General features: G+C 47.4%; 1 protein-coding gene across 1 annotated transcript; it reads right to left on the bottom strand.

Moving 5' to 3' along the window:
* Nucleotides 1-954: 954 nt before the first annotated feature.
* Nucleotides 955-11,123, bottom strand: CD5L (CD5 molecule like). Its single transcript, XM_059413569.1, has 6 exons — nucleotides 10,958-11,123; nucleotides 8,747-8,773; nucleotides 5,886-6,236; nucleotides 4,495-4,812; nucleotides 3,483-3,803; nucleotides 955-2,388 (listed from the first exon to the last, which is right to left on the bottom strand). Exons 1-6 carry the CDS (start codon nucleotides 10,983-10,985, stop codon nucleotides 2,381-2,383), a joined length of 1,053 nt encoding a protein of 350 aa, XP_059269552.1. The 5' UTR covers nucleotides 10,986-11,123; the 3' UTR covers nucleotides 955-2,380.
* Nucleotides 11,124-23,141: the final 12,018 nt, after the last annotated feature.

The raw sequence follows: 23,141 nt of genomic DNA, 5'->3' as shown, positions 1-23,141 counted from the left end.
GGGTGGCACCGTGAGGCAGCAGGTGGCACCGTGAGGCAGCAGGTGCCAATGGGGGCTGAGGAGACGACTCTAGCTCCTCACGGTGACTGCAGGGGCTGGCCGCCTTCTACTGGGGACGGCGCCCCGGCTGTCCCAGACTGCGGGATGACGTGTGTGCTGGCGGGACAGGCAGGGTCACAAGGCCCATGCGGCTTGCAAGCCCTACCTGCCTACCAGGGGACAGTATTCCACCGATGACAGAGTGAGGGGCTGCCCACAGCGTCTTCTACCACCACAGATCTGGGAGCCCTTGTGCTGGCAAGGCCCCGGACCCTGCCAAAGAGCAAGTGCAGGTGGGCACTGACTGTGGCCAGCGTGTCACTGCTCCTCGGGGGTTTTCAGGGTGGGGGCTCTCTGTGTACTGGGGAATCTGCGGGAGGCCGTGGCTAGTCCTCAGCCCCACAGGCCTACAAGGGCCCCATCGGCCCCAGGCCAGAGGAACAGGTGCACACTGCACAGGTGTGGGCCCAGGAGTGTGGGGTGCCTAAGGACCTGGACCCTCACAAGGGTGTCAGGAGGGTCTCTTGTGGGAGAAGGCGTAAACCAGCTCACAGTCCCCGACCTACCCAGGCTCTATCCCCCCAAATGCAGAGCTCCAGGTGAGCGCCCCACTGGCCCGGGCCTGGCTGGTGTGCGGGCTGGCACAGCTCCGGGTAACTGGAGGAGACGAGGGGCATGTTGGGGGGACGCAGCAGTGTCGGAGCGCTGGCAGCCAGGGCCACAGGCTGGCCTGCCCGGGTTCCTCCAAGCCCGCCGCGCACGTGCCCTCGGCCCTGACAACAGGCCGGGGTCGGCTTCTCGGCTTGCTGTCCTTCAGGGACATTATTCAAACAACTGTCAGCTCTTGCTTCTGGGACAGATTCCCCCCATCTCTCCCAGGGGTTCTTCCTTTTGTCTGATTGGTTTTCAGGGGACTTATTGGAATGGAAGCAAATGAAACTTTAATACGGAAATTGAGGGAGATTTGAAGTCCCTTTTGTGACACTCCAACCCTGTCCACTCTACTGAGGATAAACAGATTTTCAGGCACTCGGTTCTGGCCGCCCAGTGGCCCTCCAGTTTCCAGCTACAATGGGGTGAAGGGGACAGGACCCTCATCTGTAGGGAAAACCAGGAGGAGCTCATCAGATAAAGAGAGCTGATCAGATAAAGGCGGAATCTCTTCATGTATCTAGGGTAGATCCCAAAATGTTTTCCAAGGCCTTGTCCTCTCTCCTGGGGAGCCCGATGGCTCTAGTTCCCACGCCAGGGAAGAGCCAGGAGGGGAGGGCTCTGTAACACGCCTGGTCCTGTCGACAGGCAGGATCTCTTCTGCCCAGCGGAGCCCCCGAGGCCGTCGCGGAGGAGCAGACACACCTGCTTCCCGGCGGCAGGGAAAGCACCCAGCACGGGAGCCGCGGCAGAGACCGAGTCTGCTTCATTAGGGAGCGGAAACGTAGGCCTGCCCCGGGGGCTCAGCTTAGCCTGAGTCCCAGGCTGCCGCGCCGTAGCCTCGGGTCCTGAGCCGGCACCACTGCGCCTCACACGTGCAAGTGCCGGTGTCCGAGGGGTGCAGTGAAAATGGTGCCATCTGGTCGGCAGAGGCCCGACTCCCACCCCCAGCCTCCTTCCGTCTCGGCCTCCCCTCCTTCCAGAGGCAGCCCCGTTGCCAACACTCGTTTCCCTGGATCCGTTAGAAAACACTTGTGCGATTCTCCTTGGTAAAGAGCAACCCCGCTGGCTGGCTGTGGCAGACGGTCCCCAGAGGGGCTTTATTGCCGATACTGGGAGGGGGGCGTGCCATGGCTTCCAGGTACCATGGAAGCATCCGGAATTACAGGACACTGCCCTGCTCCCGGAAGAATGTGCTGTCACCAAGAAGCAGAAGGGCAGTGAGGTGCCAGCCGTGGTTGCGATCACCTGAAGCATGAGAAACAGGGCGAAATGCTTCTAAGCTTTCCCCCAAGTTCCATGTAGTGGTCTGCTTCCTTTCATGCTCTCTACAGACAAAGAGGACGCCCAGCGATGGCCCATACTGGTCAGAGCACAGGGCTGGGGATCCCAGGCGGGGTGAGAAGAGGCAGCACAGGCCAGAGCCAGTGTGGAGGGTCCACGGCGAGGAGAGGGGGACTGTGAGCTTGTCTTCCCGGCAGAGAGCATTCAACAGCTCCTGTCTCCAGGCGGTGATGGGAGTGCTTGGCTCTAGAGCAAGGCAGGGCACAGGGTGCAGGTGCATGCTGGGGGCAAAGCGGGAGACAGGCACAGCCTGCAGCCCGGGGCTCAGGCCAGACCAATCAGGGTCCCTGAGGAGTAGGGGACACTTGGGACTGGGGGCTTCTGGTCGACCATCAGGTAGGCCGGGCTACTGTTCTGCAAAGAGAAAAGGATGTACAGTAAGGATGGGCACGTCAGAAAGGGTGACCTCATTCAAGCTCAATGAGGCTAGGAAAGAATATTGGGCCCAGAACAGGAAAGAGAAGCCCTCCCAGACCCTAATCACACACACGTCCCGCACGGAAGTGAACCAAGGTGGAGTCCGCTGCGGCCTCCCCAGGGCTCGCTCAGCCAGCGGCCACAGTGTTCCCGCATGTGAACACGTCTCGCCCTCACTTGATCACGGAACTCTTCACGGTCAATGGGACCAGGGTCTTCCCATTTTACAGATGAAAATAATGAGGTCCTGAGTAGTTAAGTGACTGTCTAAGTTAAGAGAGCCTCAGGATGGCAGCATCAGCACTCAACCTGCAGCCTTCCAGGACTCAACCCCTCCTCTCCTGGGCACTAGCTGTTCATCCGGCCCTTGGTCAGCCTCCGCCCTCACCGGACTCCACAGCAGGGTGCTTAAACCAAGCAGCCCTGCATTCCCACCCGGCTCGCCGCTTGCCGAGCTGGGCTTCAGCCCCCAGGGACTGAGCTTGCATGGTTCAAGTTGGGGCAGGACTTCCTCCTCCTGTCCCCTGAAGAGGCCTACAGTCCCCCCACTGTCTGGAAAGACTGTCTCCTGGGAATTTCCAAAAAGCCTCTCCACCCCAGCCCCATTCCCACAGGTTCACGTAAAATCGGTGGAGAGACGTCAGATAGAATGAGGCGGGACCGTCTCCCGTGGTTTAAACTCTGGGTGAGAGGGTTGGGGTCTTTTTCAGTGTCAGGACTGGTCACTTTAGTTATGTTCTATCATTTCAAAGCAACTTTCTATGATTTTGGAAAATTGTTTATTTTCTCTAATTCTCACTTTTGTTCCTGTTTTCATATAAGGGTGTGGTTTCTAAAACCTCTCTTGCCCTCCCATCAGTAAGTCTGTGGTATGGGACTCATTATTCGTTTCATCCTTACTTCTGTTTATTGCTGAAATGCCTCACTAGTATCCCCTGAAGTACGCGGAGAGCAGGTGAGCACCGCGGCGGGGGCCGCCCTCCCTCCTCTCCCCTCCATGACGTCCCCGTGAACTCTGCTCCAGGACTTACCTGCACAGACCACAGCCACGTCCTCGGCATGATTGCAATTGTGTCGGCCCCAAAACCTGTGTGGACACTCCTCCAGGGACCTCTCCTTCCCTGAGCAAGCCACGTCGTCCAGCCAGATACGGCCGGTCCCTGGGCCAAATCTTCTCCGGGATTTAGCAGGTGGAGAGAGGGACGGCCCACAGCCCAGCTGCCTGCATACCACCCGGTCCGCTGCTTCTCCCCAGCCGTCGTCACAGACGGTGCCCCACTGGCTCTTGTGCAGCACCTGCAGCCGCCCGGCACAGCGGCTGTCTCCTCCCACCAGCCGCAGCTCAAAGGGATCTGCAGGTACAGGAGGGAGCAACGGTGGAGGCGAGCAGGGGACAGACAGAGGACCTGCTCTAGATTCAGATCCCACCAGCCCGTGAGACCCTCCGCCCAGCTCCCCTGCCTACATCCGCTTCTCCCGGCCTGACCGAGTGTCCCAAGTCCCTTCCTTAACCAGGATTTTCCACTTCTCTAATTCCTAAAACTCTAATATTAATAATGACTTTCTGATCGCTTTTGAAAATCAAAGAGCTCAACAATGGAGGGTGTGTGCTCTGTGCCCGGTACGCAGAGTTCAGTGTGCTAATAGTTTACAGTCCTCTGGGGCTTCCTGCTGCCGAAACCACGTTCCTGCACGGAGGGAGGCATTCGTGTCAGTGTCTGTAGAGGCACCAGCAGGCGCCTGGGTGGCTCAGTCGGTCACGTGCCCGACTCTTGATTTCATCGGACTCCACGCTCGGAGAGGAGCCTCCTCGGGACTCTCTCTCCCCCTCCTCCCATGGGCGCACTGTCTCTCTCTCTCTCTCAAATAAATAAATTAAAATCTTAAAAATAAATAAATAGATGAGAATTGGCGAGCAGCACAACTAAGCGAGTCTGTCCCTCTGCCTTGACGCGTGGCTAGCTCTCTGGGGATGCCGGCTGGCCGGAACCCAGTGCGGCCAGACCCGGGAATGACTCTAGCGTCCGACCTCGTGGGTTTTACCTTCACATTCCACCCACATGTCGTCATCGTGGGTGCAGTTGCTCCTCTCCCAGGCCCCGGCAGGGCACTCCTCGAGGCTGCTTTCTTTTCCTGAGCATGATGCCTTTCTCAGCCAGATGGGCCCTTGGCCCTGAGTGGCTTTGTTGCAGCATTTCCGGGTCAGCAGGGCCCGTCCACATCCCAGTTGCCGGCACACGACCTTGGTGGCGGCAAAGCTCCAGCTTGCTTTGCACACGGTGCCCCACTGCCCTTGGTGCTTCACCTCTACCCGGCCCTGGCAGCGCTGGGGGCCATCGACCAGCCGCACGTTCTCTGGGACTGTGGGAAAGGGAAGAGGAGGTGTCTGTTCAGCAAGAACATGGTCTTCCCAGAATAGAGCCCCATGGGCACATCCCTCTGCTCTTGGTGTCTAGTCCAACGTGCTAGAGCGCTTGGCATTGTCCAGCAGATGCTTGTTGAAAGGGCTGGATGAGTGAATCGACAGAATGAATGTCATTTTTCAGTTCCAAGTGAATTAATTATTTCTGTAACATTTTTAGTTTTTCAAATTATTTTCACATTTGTATTCTCATTTGTTCCTCATACGAGGCAAGTAGATGGATCGCATAGATTTTTAAAAAATAAAATGCAATAGTGACATACACAATGTGTCCGGGCCCCAAACTTCCTGGTTCATTTTTAGCATTATCACCCGGGTACCATGGATTAGTGCTCCCGACTTTCAATCTCTCTAACAAGTAGGAATGAGATCTCAGCATCAGGCCCAAAGATCTGTTGGCTGTCTCCCTGGTAACAGTCTGCTTGGTGACAAAGAGAAGACAGGGACCAGCTCCTCGGGCAAATCACAGTCTAATGGAAGTGCAGGCAGAGAAGGGATTATTAATGCCCAGAAGGCGAAGTGTCGTGTTGGTTTCCTAAAAGCATCTCTTGCCCGCTCTTTCGTTGGTGGAATCTTTGGGAGCTGGAAAAGCGTGCATGGTTCTTGGTTTCCTGAGGAGTGAAGCCCAGGAAACATATATCATACATTGCCAGCTCTTTTCTTCCCCACACATGCCCCTGAGCTCCTGACACAGGCTACACTTTTCAATGAACACTTAGTGGGGGATGGGTCTGGATGTGCCTGTGTGGGTGTATGTATGTTTGTGTGTGTGGCCTGTGTGTGTGTATGTGTGTTTGTGTGTGTGTGAAGGAGAGAAGCAGGCTCTCATGTAGCTGAGACTAAGCTGAATTCATTACCTCAATCAAAGAGCAGGAAAAATACCGACTCTGCAGGGCCCGCAGTTGAAAAGGGTGAGGAGCTAGTTAGCCACCTGTGAAGTGCACAGGGTGTTAAGACAGGTGAGCGTGGCCCACAGGTTGGGTGGAACAGGGTGCAGGGCTACGGTACTCACACCCACATACAGCTCCCGCGTCCTCCTTGTGGCTGCAGTCGAAAAAATCTTCCCTTTCACACTGAGACAGGCTCTCTTCCAGGCCATTGCATCGGAATTCTTGGACGAAGATTTTTTGATCTTCTTGTGTCAGTGGCCCAAATGCAGTACCACTGATTGCCTTCTTGACCGCTCCACAACCCAGCTCCCGGCACACCACAGCCGCGTCGCTCTTGTCCCAGCCGTCATCACACACCGTGCCCCACTCGTTGGCCCGCTGCACCTCCACCCGCCCTTCACAGCGGTGGTCACCTCCCACAAGCCGCACTCTGGACAAAGGCCCTCCAAAGCGATGAGAGCTTGGCTGGGCATCTGGAGGATGAGAGAGGACTCAGGCATCTCAGAACACGCCCACCCTTCCTAGAGGGTGTGGGATGCTGGGGGCTGAGAAAGGAGGGCTTGAGCGGGAAGTGGAAGGAGGGGCTCTTCAGGACCCCATCCCTAAGTTCTGGTTCTGCTCCACTCCTAACTTACCCTGCTAAGAAACTCCGCTTCAAGACACCTAGGTCTATATGCTCACACCGCTAAGCAGTGGGAGCCCTGGGTCAGAACACAAGTGTAGAGATGTGGTCTGTTGTGTTGTCTTGACTCTGTCTTTCCCCATGGCAGCCAGACTGAGGCAGGCTCTCTAGATATAATTTGGGCTGAACAACCTCACTCTCTTTCTCTCCCAATATCCATGATCCCCCGTTACCCATCCTTGCTGCTTCTCATGACATCTTCCCATGCCCAAGAACCCAGCTCAGACGAATGCAGAGAGCAGTGGGTGAAGGAAAGGTCAGAGCCTTGACTAGTCAGATTCTTAGTCTAGAGGGTTCTAGGGCTTAGGGTAGAAGACGACCTCCCCAGAGCCTCCAGATAAGTTCTGAGGAATCCAGGACATGATTCGGCTTCCCAACCATAACTCTGAGGGTGGAAAGGCTAATGGAAATTTTTTTCCTTCTTCCACCAAGAGACGGACATAGAGCGGAGATGGCTGTGGGAGAGCAGAAAAGAGCCCAGCAGGCAACACACTTTTATATTGTTGGCGTATATATACTATATTCCAGGTATTGGTTCATGAACTCAGAGCAGTGCTGCCCTCCAGCACATTATATTTAAGAGGTCTGGGAGCAAACCCACGAGGACTCCAGTAGCCCCTGGGTGACAGCATGTTACAGAGAAACTGAATGGTCCATGTCTCCATGCAGTGGAGTAGTTGACATAGACAGGTCTGGGGTACATGTTGGGGCCGCATCCGACTGCTGGTCTGTGGCCTACCTTATTTCAAGCAGTGTCACCTATGACCACGTAGGACATATGGGTGACTCAGGAACATGCACAAATGGAACATGAATTTGGAGGACCAGATCTTCCACCATCTATCCTGCCTCAGCTCTGCACAAACACCCTAGAACTTGGAATCCACCCCAGAAGAAGCTTCTGAGTGAGAAGGCCCTGAGCTGGTTGATTTTAGAGTGCATTGGAAGTTGACATTTGGGTTGTTCATCTGTTTTTGTGTCTCCTTTTCTTCCGTGTGTTTTCTGAGGGAAGCAATGAGTAGAATGGAGACTAGAAATAGATTTTAAAATTTAACTACAGAAAACCAAGAAAAGTTTTCATTTTTGCACACTTACATTTATAAGGTACAAATATAACTCAAGAAGAATCATTCAGAAATAGCATTTGGGTCATTGCAAGATTTGAGTTTAGACAGGCATTATTGTGTACCCCAGGAAACTCTAGCTATCATGATGATGCACATGTTATCTGGTTTTGAATAGTAAAATTCTGGTTTTAAATGAGTCTTATTTTCCAGGGAAAGTAGGATTAGAAGACCCCCTTAGAAAGAAGAAGCACATAAGAAAGAAACAGCCCAAGTGTCAAAGAAACCCAGCTGAGAAGAGATTTGAAAGCCAGAGAGAAGGGCAGAGGGGTCATTGGGACAGCTGCCTCCCGGGCAGTGTCTTCAGCCTACTTTGTTGGCTGACAGCTCGAAAGCAGGGCTGGGGTTGGAGAAGCAGTGACCTGGGCCGTGGGAAAGCTGTAGAGCTGTGGTCCCTGTACCGACAGCTAGGACAGCCCTGGACGCCACGGGAAAAAGACCATGAAATCTGATTGATGCACTGAGAACCCAAGACAGCAATTTTGAAAGAATTGAATTACATTCTGCTGGTGTGGGGTCCCCCATGTCCACTGCAGAGTCTATGGCTGTCCCTCTCTGGTAAAGTCTCTACCATCAAGAGAGAAAGACCAATGGAATAATGTATAAGAAGCTGATGGTCCAGGACCAACCACCTTGAGTCTGGAGATCACAGTCTTCCTCTTGACAGACCCATTCTCTGTGCAGCTTATGCATGGTCCAAGGACCCCTTACTCAGGTGGCCAGTGGAGACTGAAATCTAGCCTGCCTGCTGCTGGCCAAACCACATGCTGCACACAAGTAGATGCATTTCTAGTTCAAAGGAGCCATGCAGGTTGGCATAGGGACCTGGAAATGGTAGAGCCAAGCAGGGCAAAAGGAAGTTCCTCTCCCAGATACACCAGCGAGAGAGAGGTACCTTCTGAGCCCCCAAACAAAACCATCTATTACTTGGAGGTGGCCAAGAGTTTTAGGCCACAGAGTCCAAGTGGGAGGGAATCCCCTGCAGGAAACACCACCCAAATCCCTTCCAGGTTCTGGAGGTGGAAACCCATCCACAGAGAGGATGGATTGAGATACCAGAGAGGAAATCTACTGAGGTTCTATTGAACTAGAGCCTCTACCCACGTCCTGAGTAAGCATCAAGATTTCCATCTCAAGAACTTGGAGGCCTCCCTCTCAGAAACCCAAAAAGTCTTACCTAAGAGACCAGGTCCGGTGCAAATGGCTGAGGAGAGAAGAAGCAAACGAGTGAGATCATATCGTCAATCCCAAGGCTTTGTTCAAATAACACAACTCTCTAGAAAGTCTTTGGTAGACTTTGTGGGGCAGCTAGAGTGCTGGGTACAGAGCTTCCAAAGTCAGTCCTAGAGAAATCTCCTGCAATGACCAGCCCCAGAGGACACAGGGACACTGACTGGGAACCACAGAGACCAATTCTACCACAGCCCAACCTATTTTCTGTACATGTGATGTAGCTCTGCCCCAGGCATGGATAGATTCACTTTCTATTCTAGTCAATTATGTTAACTGATTACTGCCTGGAGTGGACAGTGTGCAGCCTCTGGGCTCCCCAGCAAGTCATGCGGGAGGCCACTGAGAAGGCTCTCATGAAGAAGACAGCGACACCATGGGGGCAGCGGAAAGCAGGAAAACCGAAGGATTTGTCTGTGTCACTGGCACTGTGCTCAGGCCGCTGCCAGCGCACTTTTCCTGGAAGGGGCCGGATCACAAACAATTTGGGCTTTGTGGCTACCTGGTCTATTACTACCCTATGGCCCTGTCACCGCAACATGAGAGCACAACAACGTGTGTATATGTGTGTGAATGAGCATGGCCACGTTACAATAAACCTTAGTTTATACACACTGAAATTTCAATTTCCCTTTCACAAAATAGTATTCTTCTTTTGATTTTCCCCATTATTTAAAAACACGAAAACCATTGTTAGCTTGTGGGTTCAACAGGTCAGAAAACAGCTCTAAATTTGGTTCCAAACTCAGCACATCGTAAGGACATCATAATTTCTCCCTATAGGACCCCTGGGTGATCAGGCTCCTCTATGCATTAGGCTCTCGTCTCATGCCACCCAGAGTCCTGTGCTCTGTGCCCATCAGTGGTCCCCAAGGTCCTAGGCATTCTGAACTGCAGAACAGTCATGCTCCTCGCCCCCCAGCACCTTATGAAATATTTCTGAAGGAGCTAATATCTTTGGTCTAGAGCCTTTAAAGCAGATACAAAAATTTCAGTTTCTTATTCTGGAATATTTTCTTCATTTCCCAATAATTTCTAAGTAACTCTAAGCCCTTAATCTTCAGGACGTGACTTCTCTCAGACTCAGTATGACCTTGTCTGTAACTGTCTAAAACTCAAGATTATATTGCACCCCACACATCTAGTAAGGAGCACAAAGCCTGCGTATACACAATGGAAACCACATGTGCCATGCCTGGTATGCGGGTCTGAAAGTGATAGAGCCCAAGAGGAAGTTGAACGTTCTGGAGTAGGGTGATGATGGGTAGCCAGACCAGAGAGGCTTCGTGAAGGAGATGGGGCTGAAGGAAAGTGGGGAGAGGTGATAGGATGCTCCTGAGAGGGTAGAGCTGGCTGTCAGGTGATACAGGGAATGTACTGGTGTTTGGGAACTTGGCAGCACCCTACCGAGAGCACCTAAATGCCAGTGTGAGCCTTGGTGATGCATGGGATCATCAAGACAATAAAATGGATGTGACTGATTAGGGAAGAGACCGTGTAGGATTGTAAGATGCCCCAAGTTCATTATCTCATGAAAAGTGTCCTAACAGACCTCCAAAGAACATACTATTATCTTCACTTCACAGACGAAGGTAGGATACCAGAGAGAGAGGGCAATTTAACAATTCAGACAGCTAAGAAATTTAAGAACAAGGATTGAAACCCGGGTCCTTTGACTCCGAAATCCCCATTTACAGTACCTTAATCTGGGTGATAAGAAACTGGGGGGACACTAGAGCAACGTTATATGGAACACCTTTGAGGGGAAGCTGGACAGTATAACCTGTGAAAGTGTCTGTCGGGCAGTGCTCTTCCTCTTCTTGTCTACCCGCTGTTACCCATGGTTCAGTTGTCTTCTTATAAAGAAAAGATTAATGGAAATTTTTGTAAAAAGGGAAATGGGATGAACTATTATAAATTTGTTGGTGCAAATAAAGGGAAACAGAAAAAGCTTTGGTGATCAAAGTGGATTATAAATTAGGTATGGATTAAGTGGCTTGAGTTTGGAACTTAACTAGACACAGAGAAGGCAGGAAAGCAGGTGAAGCCTCTCCTGGAAAGGTAGCAGGATCTGCACCTACTGGGCAGGAAGAGCACACTCCTGATCAGAGCTCCGGGGAGACTCTGAGTCTCAGCCAGCAGGGACAGAGGTACTCACCGAGGATCAAGGAGAAAAGCAGGGCCATGAGCCGGGCTGCTGGAGATGCTGAGCTGAAGTCTGAGGCTGGGAGGAGGTCCTGGAACAGCAATAGTCAGCTTTGGCCACCAAGTGTGCCAGCAGGACAGAGCAGAGCAGGTCCTGTCTGCAGCAGAAGCATTATCAGAAGCCTTATCAGATGACCAGATGACCGGAAGCCAATGGGCACAGGGGGCAGAGCTGGTGGAGCTGGACTTGCTGAGTTCAGCATATCCCCAGAGGAAGGGAGGTGACCAGAAATGGCAGAAAAACACAGAAAAAGAAAGGAAACTATAAAAAACCTCAAGCTGTTCTGCCTGGGTTCTGCTATATCCCAGCTCCATCCACCTCTGGACAAGAGAAAAGCCAGAGACTGTAGAAAACATCTAGCTTGCCCTTGGAGGCACAATAATCTAGAGACAAGGTGTCAATCTCTGCATCTAGGGCTGGATTTCCCTTCAAACCAGCTTTTCTAGCACAAAGCAGAGGGCTTAGCCCATGGATCTGCTCTTCTCCTGTCCTGTCCTGGTTTATGCCCATCTTTGGAAGCTGAGTGGAAAAAGGTCCCTGTGGTAATGAAATCAAGTCATTCTTAGGACCAGTAAATGATGGACAATGGTTCAGCAGTAAGACCCCCAGTTTTCCCAGCCCCCAAGCCTCTCCCACCTAGTTATTAAGCACCACTGTGTTTCAAGAGCTATTCAGCACTGGACTCTGGGAATACTCAACTATATCCACTGACAATGCTCCTGCTGCTCCCCCCAAGGTAGTTTTCCTTCCACAACTACACATTTTCACTTCTCTGTAATATTCAGGCCATTCTGCATAAAGATTGGTTCATTACAGACCTCTCTGTTTAGTCTTGTTTTTCTTCACCTACTTATTATTGTTTTCAGGAGAGAGTTCGGAGCAGCCTGAGTGCTAGGGGAATATGAGGGGTGCAGGGAACACCCCCATGAATGGAGGAGTTGGCACTCCATGGGACATGGTCCCATGGCTGTGTCAGCGTGTGGAGGCAGCTGTGAGAGAGGAAAGTACATGACACTTTGGGAACACAGTGGAGGAAATAGTTACTTCTACTTGGGGTTAATCAGGGACTTTACAAAAGTGATGACATTTGAGCGGGAAGTGAAGGGTGAGTGGCCTGGGGATTTGGAGCAGGAAAGGCTTGGCTCTGAGGATGGAGATGAATAAAATGGCGTCATCCATCTCAGAGATGAAGGCTGGTCTGGAAGGGCTGGTCTCAGCCTGCTTGGTGGTCAGGTGTCAGGGATACCAGTGTCTTCAAGTACACATACCTAGTAGTGCAATTTCTGGGTCATAGGGTAGCTCTATTTTTAACATCTTGAGGAACCACTGTTTTCAAGGGTTACTGTGCTAGCTTGCATTCCCACCGACAGGGTAAGAGGGGTTCCCTTTCTCCACATCCTCACTATCATTTGTTGTTTTCTGTCTTGTTAATTTTAGCCATTCTAACAGGTGTAAGGTGGTATCTCATTGTAGTTTTGATTTGTATTTCCCTGATGGCTAATGATTTGAACACTTTTTCATGTGTCCATTAGCCATTTGTAGGTCTTCTTTGGAGAAGTGTCTGTTCATGTCTTCTGTTCATTTTTTGACCGGGGTTATTTGTTTTTTGGGTGTTGAGTTTGAGAAGTTCTTTATAGTTCTTTGATATCAGCCCTTTATCTGAAGTGTCATTTGTAAATATCTTTTCCCATTCTATGGGTTGCCTCTTTGTCTTGTTGACTATTTCCTTTGTTGTGCAGAAGATTTTTATCTTGATGAAGTCCCAAAAGTTCAGTTTCACTTTTGTTTCCCTTGCCTTTAGAGACGCATCTTGAAAGAAGTTGCTCTGGTGGATGTTGAAGAGGTTAGTGCCTATGTTCTCCTCTGGGATTTTGATGGATTCCTTATTACATTGAGGTCTTTCATCCATTTTGAGTTTATCTTTGTGTATGGTGTAAGGGAATGGTCCAGTATCATTCTTCTATATGTGGCTGTTTAATTTTCCCAGCACCACTTATTGAAGAGACTTGTCTTTTTTCCATCGGATATTTTTTCCTGATTTGTTAAAGATTAGTTGACCAAAGAGTTGAGGGTTCATTTCTGGAGTCTTTATTCTGTTCCATTGGTCTATGTGTCTGTTTTTGTGCCAATACCATGCTGTCTTGGTGATCATAGCTTTGTAATATAACTTGAAGTCAGGCAACATATTTATTCCAAGGATACAGATGTAGTGAAAAAAAAGGGGGGGGACACACCCCTCAATGTTCATAGCAGCAATGTCTACAATAGCCGAAGTGTGGAAGGAGCTGAGATGCCCTTCAGCAGATAAATGGATAAAGAAGATGTGGTCCATGTAGACAATGGAATATTACTGAACCATCAGAAAGGATGAATAGCCACCATTTCCATTGACATGGATGGAACTGGAGGGGATTATGTGAAGTGACATAAGTCAAGCAAAGAAAGTCAATTTTCATATAGTTTCACTCATATGTGGGACATAAGCAATAACACAGAGGACCATATGGGAAGGGAGGGAAATCTGAAGGGGGAGAAATCAGAGAGGTAGACAGACCATGAGGGACTATGGGCTCTGGGAAACAAACTGAGGGTTTCAGAGGGGAGGAGAGTGGGGGGGAGTAACAGGGCGATGGGTATTAAGGATGTCATGATGTTTTGAGGTGTTATGGTGAATACTGGGTGTTTTACCTAATTAATGAATCATTGAACACATCAAAAACCAATGATGTACTGTATGGTGGCTAACTTTAACTAACTAACTAAATACATAAATGAAGGTACACATAGTAAAGGGTCTATTACAAATAGGTTTTAAAGACTAATTCCTTACACCTTTACTCTCCGTATTCTGAAATGATGCAGTAACAGACTCAGAATGCAGAAGAGACTCAAAACACCAGCTTTCCTGTTGATGGGTCTTGGTTAGATTGTGACTAGGATCCCAGATCCTGTGCATTTACGTTCAGCTACAGGAGTCAGACTCACCCTACTGAGTTTGCACTTGGAGGAGAAAGGACTCCCTGTGGCCCTTGGCCCACCCAGCAGCAGGGAGATCCAGCCTCCAGGTTCAGATTTATGTCTCCCACCCCTGGGAAAACTGGATGAAAGAAAAGGAAGAAAAAATAAAGACAAAAGCTTTCTCACCAATATGATATTTTACCACCAAAGTCAGGAGTGTGAAGCGAGGAAGGGAGAGAGCATTACCCCAAAGGCATAGGGAGCCACAGCGGGATGTGACCACAGGGAGCTCGAGTTCCGACTGCAGCTTCAAGGGGAGCTTGAGGTCTGGCCCCAGGGAGGCTGGAGAAGAAACCATGTCTGGAGAAGCCGGTGAGGACTGTTGGGGTAGGGGTGAGGGCTGCCAGACCTAGTTAATGGTAGAATCCATAAGAAGACTTTGCTCTTTGGATATGAACATGAGGGTAATTAGTGGTTTCAGGTCATTCTCAGATTTCTAGAAGAGAAAAATGTGACAGAATACAGGTAAAGGACAGCAACCACAGGTGGCAAGTAGGGGACTGGATGTCACAGGCACAGTGTCTAGGGGTGTCATGGGGGATACAGTCTACTGGGGAGCCAGAGAGGCCAGATTGGACAGGGGTCTCTGAAGAGTGGTGAAAGGTGAAACTATCATGGAGAAGAAGGGGACATAGGTAAGGGCAATCAGTGTGACTGTTTTCAGCAGGGGGCTAGAAACCCACCTGTGTGAGGGGCACCATAAACCTGGCCACGATGCCCTCTCCAGCTCCAGTCACAGGGTCGGGATGAGATGTGGGCCTCACAGATCTGGATTTGGAGGCTCTTAAGGAAAGCTGGGTGGTGATCAAGCTAGGGTGCAGGCCTGGAAAGCAAACTAAGGGGCCTGTGAGACATGAGGAGGCCAGGAAATGGGCTGAGGAAAAGTGAGAAGAGAAATGAGCCACGGGAAAAGGGATGTCACTAAGGAAGGACAGAGATGGGAAAGTTTGGGAGATTTGGAGATTAAGGTTTTAGAGGAGAAGCACTTCTGGACAGTAACAAGGCCCAGGTCAGGGGACTGGGAGGAAGCACAGGTGAGGGTTTCAGGAGGGGGAGTTTGGGGGATTGAGAAAAGGCTATCAGTAAGAGGCTTGTCCAGACAGGGAGATGGGTTGGGGTGTGAGGAGTGGGAAAGCCCAAGGCTGTGTGAGAGTGGATCGTTGTCTGGAGGACGGTGATCCATGACGTACATCAGAGCACAGAAGATGCTCTCTGGGGAACTCTGTTGAGGGATGAGCTACCTGTTCCGCTGTTTTAGTGCCAAGGTGAAGCCCGTCCATAAGTAATGAGTATGCCAATTATGAGTGATCTCCATGAGAGCAGGAAACTACCTGCATTGTCCTCTCCTCATATTTCCAGAGCTTGGCAGGCAATAAATGATTGTTGACTCTGTGAATGAGTGAATGACTACTGGCAGCCAGAGAACATCACTGAGTCTTTAGAACCATGAGAAACATCATGTCTTTCCCACTATGCTCACATTGCCTTGTATGGCCTGGGGGATAAAGGTCATGGGGTCTCCAGGAGGAAAAACTGACAGGAAATAAGTAATTTGCCCATGTGGGGTTTGCATAATCAAAGGAAAATCTGAAACTCTAACTGGATACCAAGTCTACAGGAGTCTACCACCATAATGATGGCTACGTTATTTCTCCAGGAGACTCATTGCAGTCACTCTTTGGGAGACAAGGCTTTAATGTGCACCTATCTTACATAGGTCTGGCATTGGGACAGGTGTCACAGAGCCCACAGGGAGAGTCACTGCGGCGTACTTTCTGGGTGGAGAAAGCAAGAACTAGTATTCTGAGGTGGTTGCCAGAATGACTAGGTTGCTCTTGGGTTGGTTTTCCAAAAGTAATTGATCTAGGACACAGGTTTCTGGTGGGTTTGGCCACTCCTCCGTGTATAACTGTCAACACCTGTTAACTAGTGCTGCTGATCCCCTTCTGCTCTTCTCGTATGTTCCTCTGCCCCCCTCGCCCTATAGTGTCCAGGACTGAGAAGGAACTCAAAATGAGGAATACATCTGAGACTTGGGGTTGAGGGGGTGTAAGCACAGTCTTCAGTCATTTAGAGTAAAATCGTTCTGTGAGATTCCTGAAGAGATAAGAAGACCTATATGTGGAAAGTATAGGAAAAGATTTGTTTGCAATTCATCATGGAAAAAAATCTAAAGACAGAATAGGTCATCCCAGAGAACATGAGCTGTCCATAATCATAGGTATTTAGTCACATGGCCTATCAATATTAATGTTTGTTGATCAATACTAATGATTTGTTTTTTGTCCCCAAGTCTCAGGACTACAAAAACATTCTCATCAGTGTCAGGAAAAAGTTCCTAAAAACTTCTTTGAAAACAAACAACAACCTGTGAGTCTGGGGGCCAGTGTGCGTGCTGAGGGGCAGGCAGGACACTGGCGCTGTAGCCCCCCCACAGGAGAACAGAGAAGCCATAGAGTCCTCTCATTCTTCAGGCACCTGAAATGAGAAATCCCAGAGAGAGGAGGACAGGGGGTGGTGGTCAGAAGACTGTGGCCCACAGAGAGGAAGCCTTGTAAACCTAGCTGCCACCCTCCTCCTCTGTATCTTGCCTGGCTGTCCATGCCCTGCAGGCAAGACAACAGCCCCAGGCTGTCCTGATGTCTCTGGTGTGCTCTGCCTAGAATGTGGGCCCATGCTCTTCTCCACTTGCCCTGAACCATCCTTACAAAGAGGCATCACAGTGCAGAGGCTCAGAACATGTGCTTGGGGGGCACGTGGACCTCAGTATGCTGTTAGCGCTTCATATCTTCCTTTGATCATGCAAACCCCACATGGACAGAATACTTATTTCCCACAAGATTTTCCTCCTGGAGACCCCATAGGGATCCCCCAGCCTGTACAAGGTAATGTGGATGTAACAGGCAAGAGACAGTACTCCTGAGTGTGCTAATGTACTTGGTCAATAACTCTGCGACCTCCGGCAAGATACTTTGGACCTTTGCAAGTAGCTTTATTTCTTTTTTTTCTTTTTTAAAGATTTTATTATTTATTTGACAGACAGAGATCACAAGTAGGCAGAGAGGCAGGCAAGAGAGAAGGGGAAGCAGGCTCCCTGCGGAGCAGAGAGCCTGATGCGGTGCTCGATTCCAGGACTCTAGGATCATGACCTGAGCCAAAGGCAGAGGCTTTAACCCACTGAGCCACCCAGGCGCCCCTGCAAGTAGCTTTCTTGATAAGGATTTAGACCTTCTTTTCTTTCTTTCTTTCTTTCTTTCTTTGCTAGAATGATTCATTTTCGTTTCTGCCTTTTATTGAATAAATATTTAATTTAATCTTGCTTAATCCACTTTCGAGTTCCTCTTTTAAATGGGAAATTAAAAATGACAGCAAAGCAAGTAGTTTATGGGGTTACACCTCAGAGAAACACCCATCAGGGAAGGCCAGTTTGCCTCCTCGTGCTAAGTAGCCCTCATTAGCCTCTCTGACGCAAAGCTCATTCCTTGAACATCCCTGATCCTAAACCTAGTTCCTGGGGAAGATAGACATTCCCATGTTAAAAAGCCCTTATTCTGGTAATGTAAGAATAAATATTGCAACACAGGGCCAGGAGAAGAAGGTAGGAGGATCAGTCTGATGGCCAAGCCTTGGACTGGGAAGTGTCCCAGGGGTTACCATCCTGCCTCACTACAGAGGACATAATCTTATTGGCGAAATGAGCAGTCTGGAACAAGTGACACGCACAGTCTGCTGTGCTTCCTACTCAATTGTGGGAATGTACTGTACTGTAAAATTCCAATTCTTCCTCACCCAGAAGGTGACAATCTTCATTAATTTGTGTGACCAAGAGGAACTATTTCTGTTCTGTCCAGCCCAGGTGTCTCTTCTCCAGAGTCTCTGGATCCTCTTCTGAGTGTCCACACCATCCAATTCCATGGGATCTGGGTGGGGTGTCTGTTTCCCTTATTTTCTTGTTCTTTATTATTTTCTGGAGCACATCACCCATTCCCCAAAACAGTGGGAATGGAATATGGAGATGATGACAATAATCTGAGGGTAGGGCTGAGGGCACACAGAAGGAGAAAGCAGACCAGGAGGAACAGACTGTGGACATTCTCTGTCACTGCTCTCTCAATGCCCTTGAAGCTGGTAACAAACTTTTAATCAAAATTCTTATTAAGTTAACTAGAAACATTCACTGATTATGTCTTGTGTATAGGCATGTTTGAGACTCTAAAAGGAGGAGGACAGGAGTCAGTGACGGGTTCAAGACAATTATTTCCATAAAGACATAAATGCCGTATTAAAAGACAGTATACCTTGAATGCTACTGTGTAAGAGTAATATTTCTAGAATAACATTTTAAATTCATAGCTCTAGCATATTCTTGTAACTATTAGAGTATTTGTCCTTTCTCTTTGGTTAAGTAATTAATTAATATTTTGACTAAGAATTCTTTATAATCATTAATAATCACTAAAATAATATAAATTATAATTCATAACTGATTAATTAATATTTTAAACAGTTAATTTAATACTAACTGTTGATACCTAAAAATATCAGTAATTGTGGATAATAAGGAAGTTGGCTAAAAACTCTCATTGTATAAATGGAGAAAACTCTACATAGATGTATATTAATGCAGGTACAGAGTGATACATAGGCACACACACACACACACATATCTTATACCTGTAAAGGTAGAACCAAGAATCACCTCATGTGAGACTGAGAAGAAACACAATAGGAAGAATTAAAATGTTTAACTGGAACTTACTTGATTTTATTTTTTATTGTATGAGAGTACTGTAAATTCTCTAACTTCTTTCATAGCTCCCCTACAAAATCATTAGTAGTGCCTCTTTTGCTCATAAATCTGATTTTTCATAGGGTCACATTATAGGCAGCGGCCCTAAGGCTTGGATACATGAATGCTAGACCATCTGTTCAGGACATGTTCAAAGACTGAAACCAGTGGACTGGAGTTTGTAATCAACTGTGAAGGTGCTGCAGGCCAGCTTGACTTAAAATCCTTTTTGAGCATCACCAAGATGGCAACATAGGAGGCTCCTGAATTTCCCTCCTCCCATGGACACAGCAAGTATACAACTCTATGTGGATGGATTCCTTCTGAGAGAAATTCAGAAACAAGTCAGTGGCTCCTACACATTATGCAATTCAGAAAATACCCACACTAATATGGATAGAAGAAGCTGAGACACACTCACCACAAACCCCTCCCGTGGCACAGCACCCACATTCAAGGGGGAACCTCCAACTTCCAGCTTCTCCCTGAGGAGGAAAGGGTTTGGACTACACATCTAGCACTTCAAATGTTATGGCTTCTACCCAAGGGGTGTGCATCCAAATCAATGAGCTCTGAGAGCCAACAGGGCCATAATTCACAAGACCCACAGGACCATAGTAAACAAAGAAGCAGTTGCTAATTTGGTACACTAGCACTTTCTGCAGCTGTCTCCTCCCACCACCAGTTCTGTGCAGGAGCCTCCTGCCTCCCCAGTAAACAAAATCCAGGACCAGACAGCTTCAGAGGTGGACTCTACTAGACATTTAAGGAAGAGTTAATACCTATTCTTCTCAAACTATTTCAAAAAATAGAAGAAGGAAAGCTTTCAAATATATTCAATGAAGCCAGCATTACTCTGATACCAAAACCAGACAAAGACACTACCAAGAAAAGAAAAGTACAGGTAAATATTCCTGATGAACATAGATGCAAAAGTCCTTAAAGAAAAAAATAAGCAAAACAAATTCAACAATACATTAAAAGGATCATTCACCACCATCAAGCGGAATTTATTCCAGGAACACAAGGATGGTTCAATATCAGCAAACCCAGCAAGAGGATACACTACATTAATAAAATGAAGGATAAAAACCATATGATCATCTCAATAGATATAGAAAAGCATTTGACAAAATTCAGCATCTGCTCACAAAGCTATCAACATCATAAAAACTATCAACAAAGTGGGCTTAAAAGGAATATACCTCAACACAATAAAGGCCATTTATGATAAACCCTTAGCTTACATCATCCTTAATGGTAAAAAAATGAAAAATTTTCCTCTAAAATCAGGAACAAAACAAGGATGTCCACGCTCACCACTTTTATTCAACATAGTTCTGGAAATCCCACAGTCTTATAGAGCAATTAGGCAAGAAAAAGAAAATAAAAGTCATCCAAATTGGAAAGGAAGAAGTAAAACTGTCACACTATTTGGAGATGTTATAATTCCATATATAGAGAAACTTAAATACACCAGCAAAGGGGCACCTGGGTAGCTCAGTGTTTTAAGCCTCTGCCTTCAGCTCAGGTCATGGTTTCAGGGTCCTGGGATTGAGCCCCGCATCAGGCTCTCCGCTCGGTGGGGAGCCTGCTCCCCCCTCTCTCTCTGCCTGCCTCTCTGCCTACTTGTGACCCCTCTCTCTCTGTAAAATAAATAAATAATCTTTTAAAAAAATATGCCAGCAAAAAAATAAAAACAAACAACAACAAAAGCATATAACAACAAAACTATAACTGAATACAGTAAAGTTGCAAGATATAAAATTAATATACAGAAATCTGCTGTTTCCATACACTAATAACAAAGTAGAAAATTTAAGAAAACATTTAAGAAAAAGTTTTTCTTAAATTTAAGAAAATTTCTTAAATTTAAGAAAAACTTTTTCTTAAATGTTTTCTTAAATTTAAGAAATTTTAAGAAAATTTAAGAAAATATTTCCATTTACAACTGCACCAAAAACAAAACAACAAAACACCCTGGGAATAAATTTTACTAAGAAGGTGAAAGACTTAGACTCTGAATATGATAAGACACCGAAGAAAGAAACTGAAGAAGATATGAACAAATGAAAAGACATTCTGTGCTCGCAGAATGGAAGAACAAACAAAGCAATCTGTAGATTTAATGCAATCCTTATAAAATACCAATAGTATTTTTCACAGAACAGCAATGAAGAATCCTAAAATTTGTATGGAACCACAAAAGAGCCTAAATAGCCAAAGCAATCTTGAAAAAGAAAAGCAAAACCGGAGGTATCACAATTCCAGATTTCAAGTTATATTACAAAGCTGTAGTAATCAAAACAGTATTGTACTGGCACAAAAATAAACATGTAGATCAATGGAACAGAGCAGAGCCCAAGAATAAGCACATGCATGTATAGTCAGTTAATTTTCATCAAAGGTGCCAAGAATACACAACAGGGAAAAAACAGTCTCTTAAATGGTGTTGGGAAAACTGGACAGCCAAAGGCAAAAGCATGAAGCAGGATGCCTATCCTACACTCTACAAAAGAGTAAACTCAAAGTGGATGAAAGATTCGAATGCAAGACCTGAAGTCACAGAACTCCTAGAAGAAAACATACTGGGTAAGCTCCTTGATATTGATGCCTTCTCACCTCTGATCTGTGTCAGAAGTAAATATTCTCCAGCTAACTCTACTTTCACACAGGTTTGGATTTCCCTGACCTCGCCGCCCACCCCTCTCCCTCATCTAGATAACTTCTTATCGACAGCCTCTTCTTAATCCCTTTCACTCCCAGCTTTGGAAACTCCCACCTACAACTGTGTTCTCACTGAATTCCCTAGAGCAGATATTGAGTATCATGTCATGACATTACTGAGTTCCAGTAGATTAGATCTCTGCTTTCTCTCAATACCCATTCTGGCAATGTGGCACTTGCAAAACATATAGAAATTCAGAAGACTTGAACAGTAACACAAACCTTATTGACCATCTCTGGAGTTGGTGACCAGAGTGGATAAGATGTGACGGATATTGCAACATAGAGCACACAGTAAAACTTGCCTTGAAATTCCACCTTAGAGATCACTCTTGAAAGTTTATCGTAGCATCTTCTTACCCCAAACTCGTTCAGTTGTTTCACTGATCTTCAGTTTTCTGATTTCACTGAAGACTTCCTGTCCCAATTTCTTAATTCTCTTTGTCCCTCCTCTTACCTTCCAGAGCTCTCTTCCGTATCTTACCTTTGGGTGCTTCCAAATCCCCTTTCTTCATTAGAAAAAAGTTAGGAGCTCCGACTTCAGTTCCAGAAGCTGGTGTGTAAGATATGCTGATTACAGGAATGCATGGGTGGCTCATTTGGCTAAGCATCCAACACTTGATCTCAGCTCAGGTTTTGATCTCACGGTCACGAGTTCAAACCCTGTGTTGGACTTTACCCTGGGCACAGAGCCAACATTTTTTTTCCTTTAAAAATTTTTTAAAAAAATTTTTATTAACATATAATGTATTATTAGCCTCAGGAGTACGGTCTCTGAATCACCAGGTTTACACACTTCATAGCACTCACCATAGCACATACCTTCCCCAGTGTCCATAACCCCACCACACTCTCCCTACCATCCTCCTCCTGGCCACCCTCAGTTTGTTTTGTGAGATTAAGAGCCTCTTATGGTTTGTTGGAGCCAACATTTAAAAAAGGAAAAAGATCTTTGGGGCGCCTGGGTGGCTCAGTGGGTTAAGCCTCTGCCTTTAGCTCAGGTCATGATCTCAGGGTCCTGGATCGAGCCCCGCATCGGGCTCTCTGCTCAGCAGGGAGCCTGTTCCCCACCCCTACCCCCGGCCTGCCTCTCTGCCTACTTGTGATCTCTGTCTCTCTCAAATAAATAAATAAATAATCTTTAAAAAAATAAAAAATAAAAAAGAAAAAGATCTTTAAAAATAAAAGATATGCTAGGGGGGTGGAGTTATGGACATTGGGGAGGGTATGTGCTATGGTGAGTGCTGTGAAGTGTGTAACCTGGAGATTCACAGACCTGTACCCCTGGGGATAAAAATATATTATATGTTTATAAAAAATAAAAAATTAAAAAAATAAAATAAAAGCTATGCTGATAACAATCAATGCTATACAAATATCTATGCCTGCTGTCCTCTTGCTACCTAACACTATGAAGAGGTTTTGGAATACAAATAATTAAAGCCTACCTACTGGCAATGACACATGATAGGGACCTGATGAGGAAAGGGTCATAGGCTCAAACCAGGCTTGAAAAATTTGTCAAGATGTGATTTGCATCTGGGGACAGCGAGTAGCAAGACAAACACATTTATAGGGTGTGGATAGAAGTCTTTACTGTCA

This window comes from Mustela nigripes, chromosome 10 (assembly GCF_022355385.1).
Source record: "Mustela nigripes isolate SB6536 chromosome 10, MUSNIG.SB6536, whole genome shotgun sequence".
Lineage (NCBI taxonomy): Eukaryota > Metazoa > Chordata > Mammalia > Carnivora > Mustelidae > Mustela > Mustela nigripes.
The sequence above is the reverse complement of the archived record's forward strand: the minus strand, read 5'-3'. Positions and strand labels throughout refer to the sequence as shown.

Bases quoted from the DNA above. Each gene is read 5' to 3' on its own strand.
- CD5L (XM_059413569.1), bottom strand. From the start codon at position 10,985: ATGGCCCTGCTTTTCTCCTTGATCCTCG. The intron at 8,774-10,957 runs GTGAGTACCTCT...TTCTCTCCTCAG, and splicing joins GCTTTTCTCCTTGATCCTCG to CCATTTGCACCGGACCTGGT. The intron at 3,804-4,494 runs GTAAAACCCACG...CTGTACCTGCAG, and splicing joins CATGTGGGTGGAATGTGAAG to ATCCCTTTGAGCTGCGGCTG.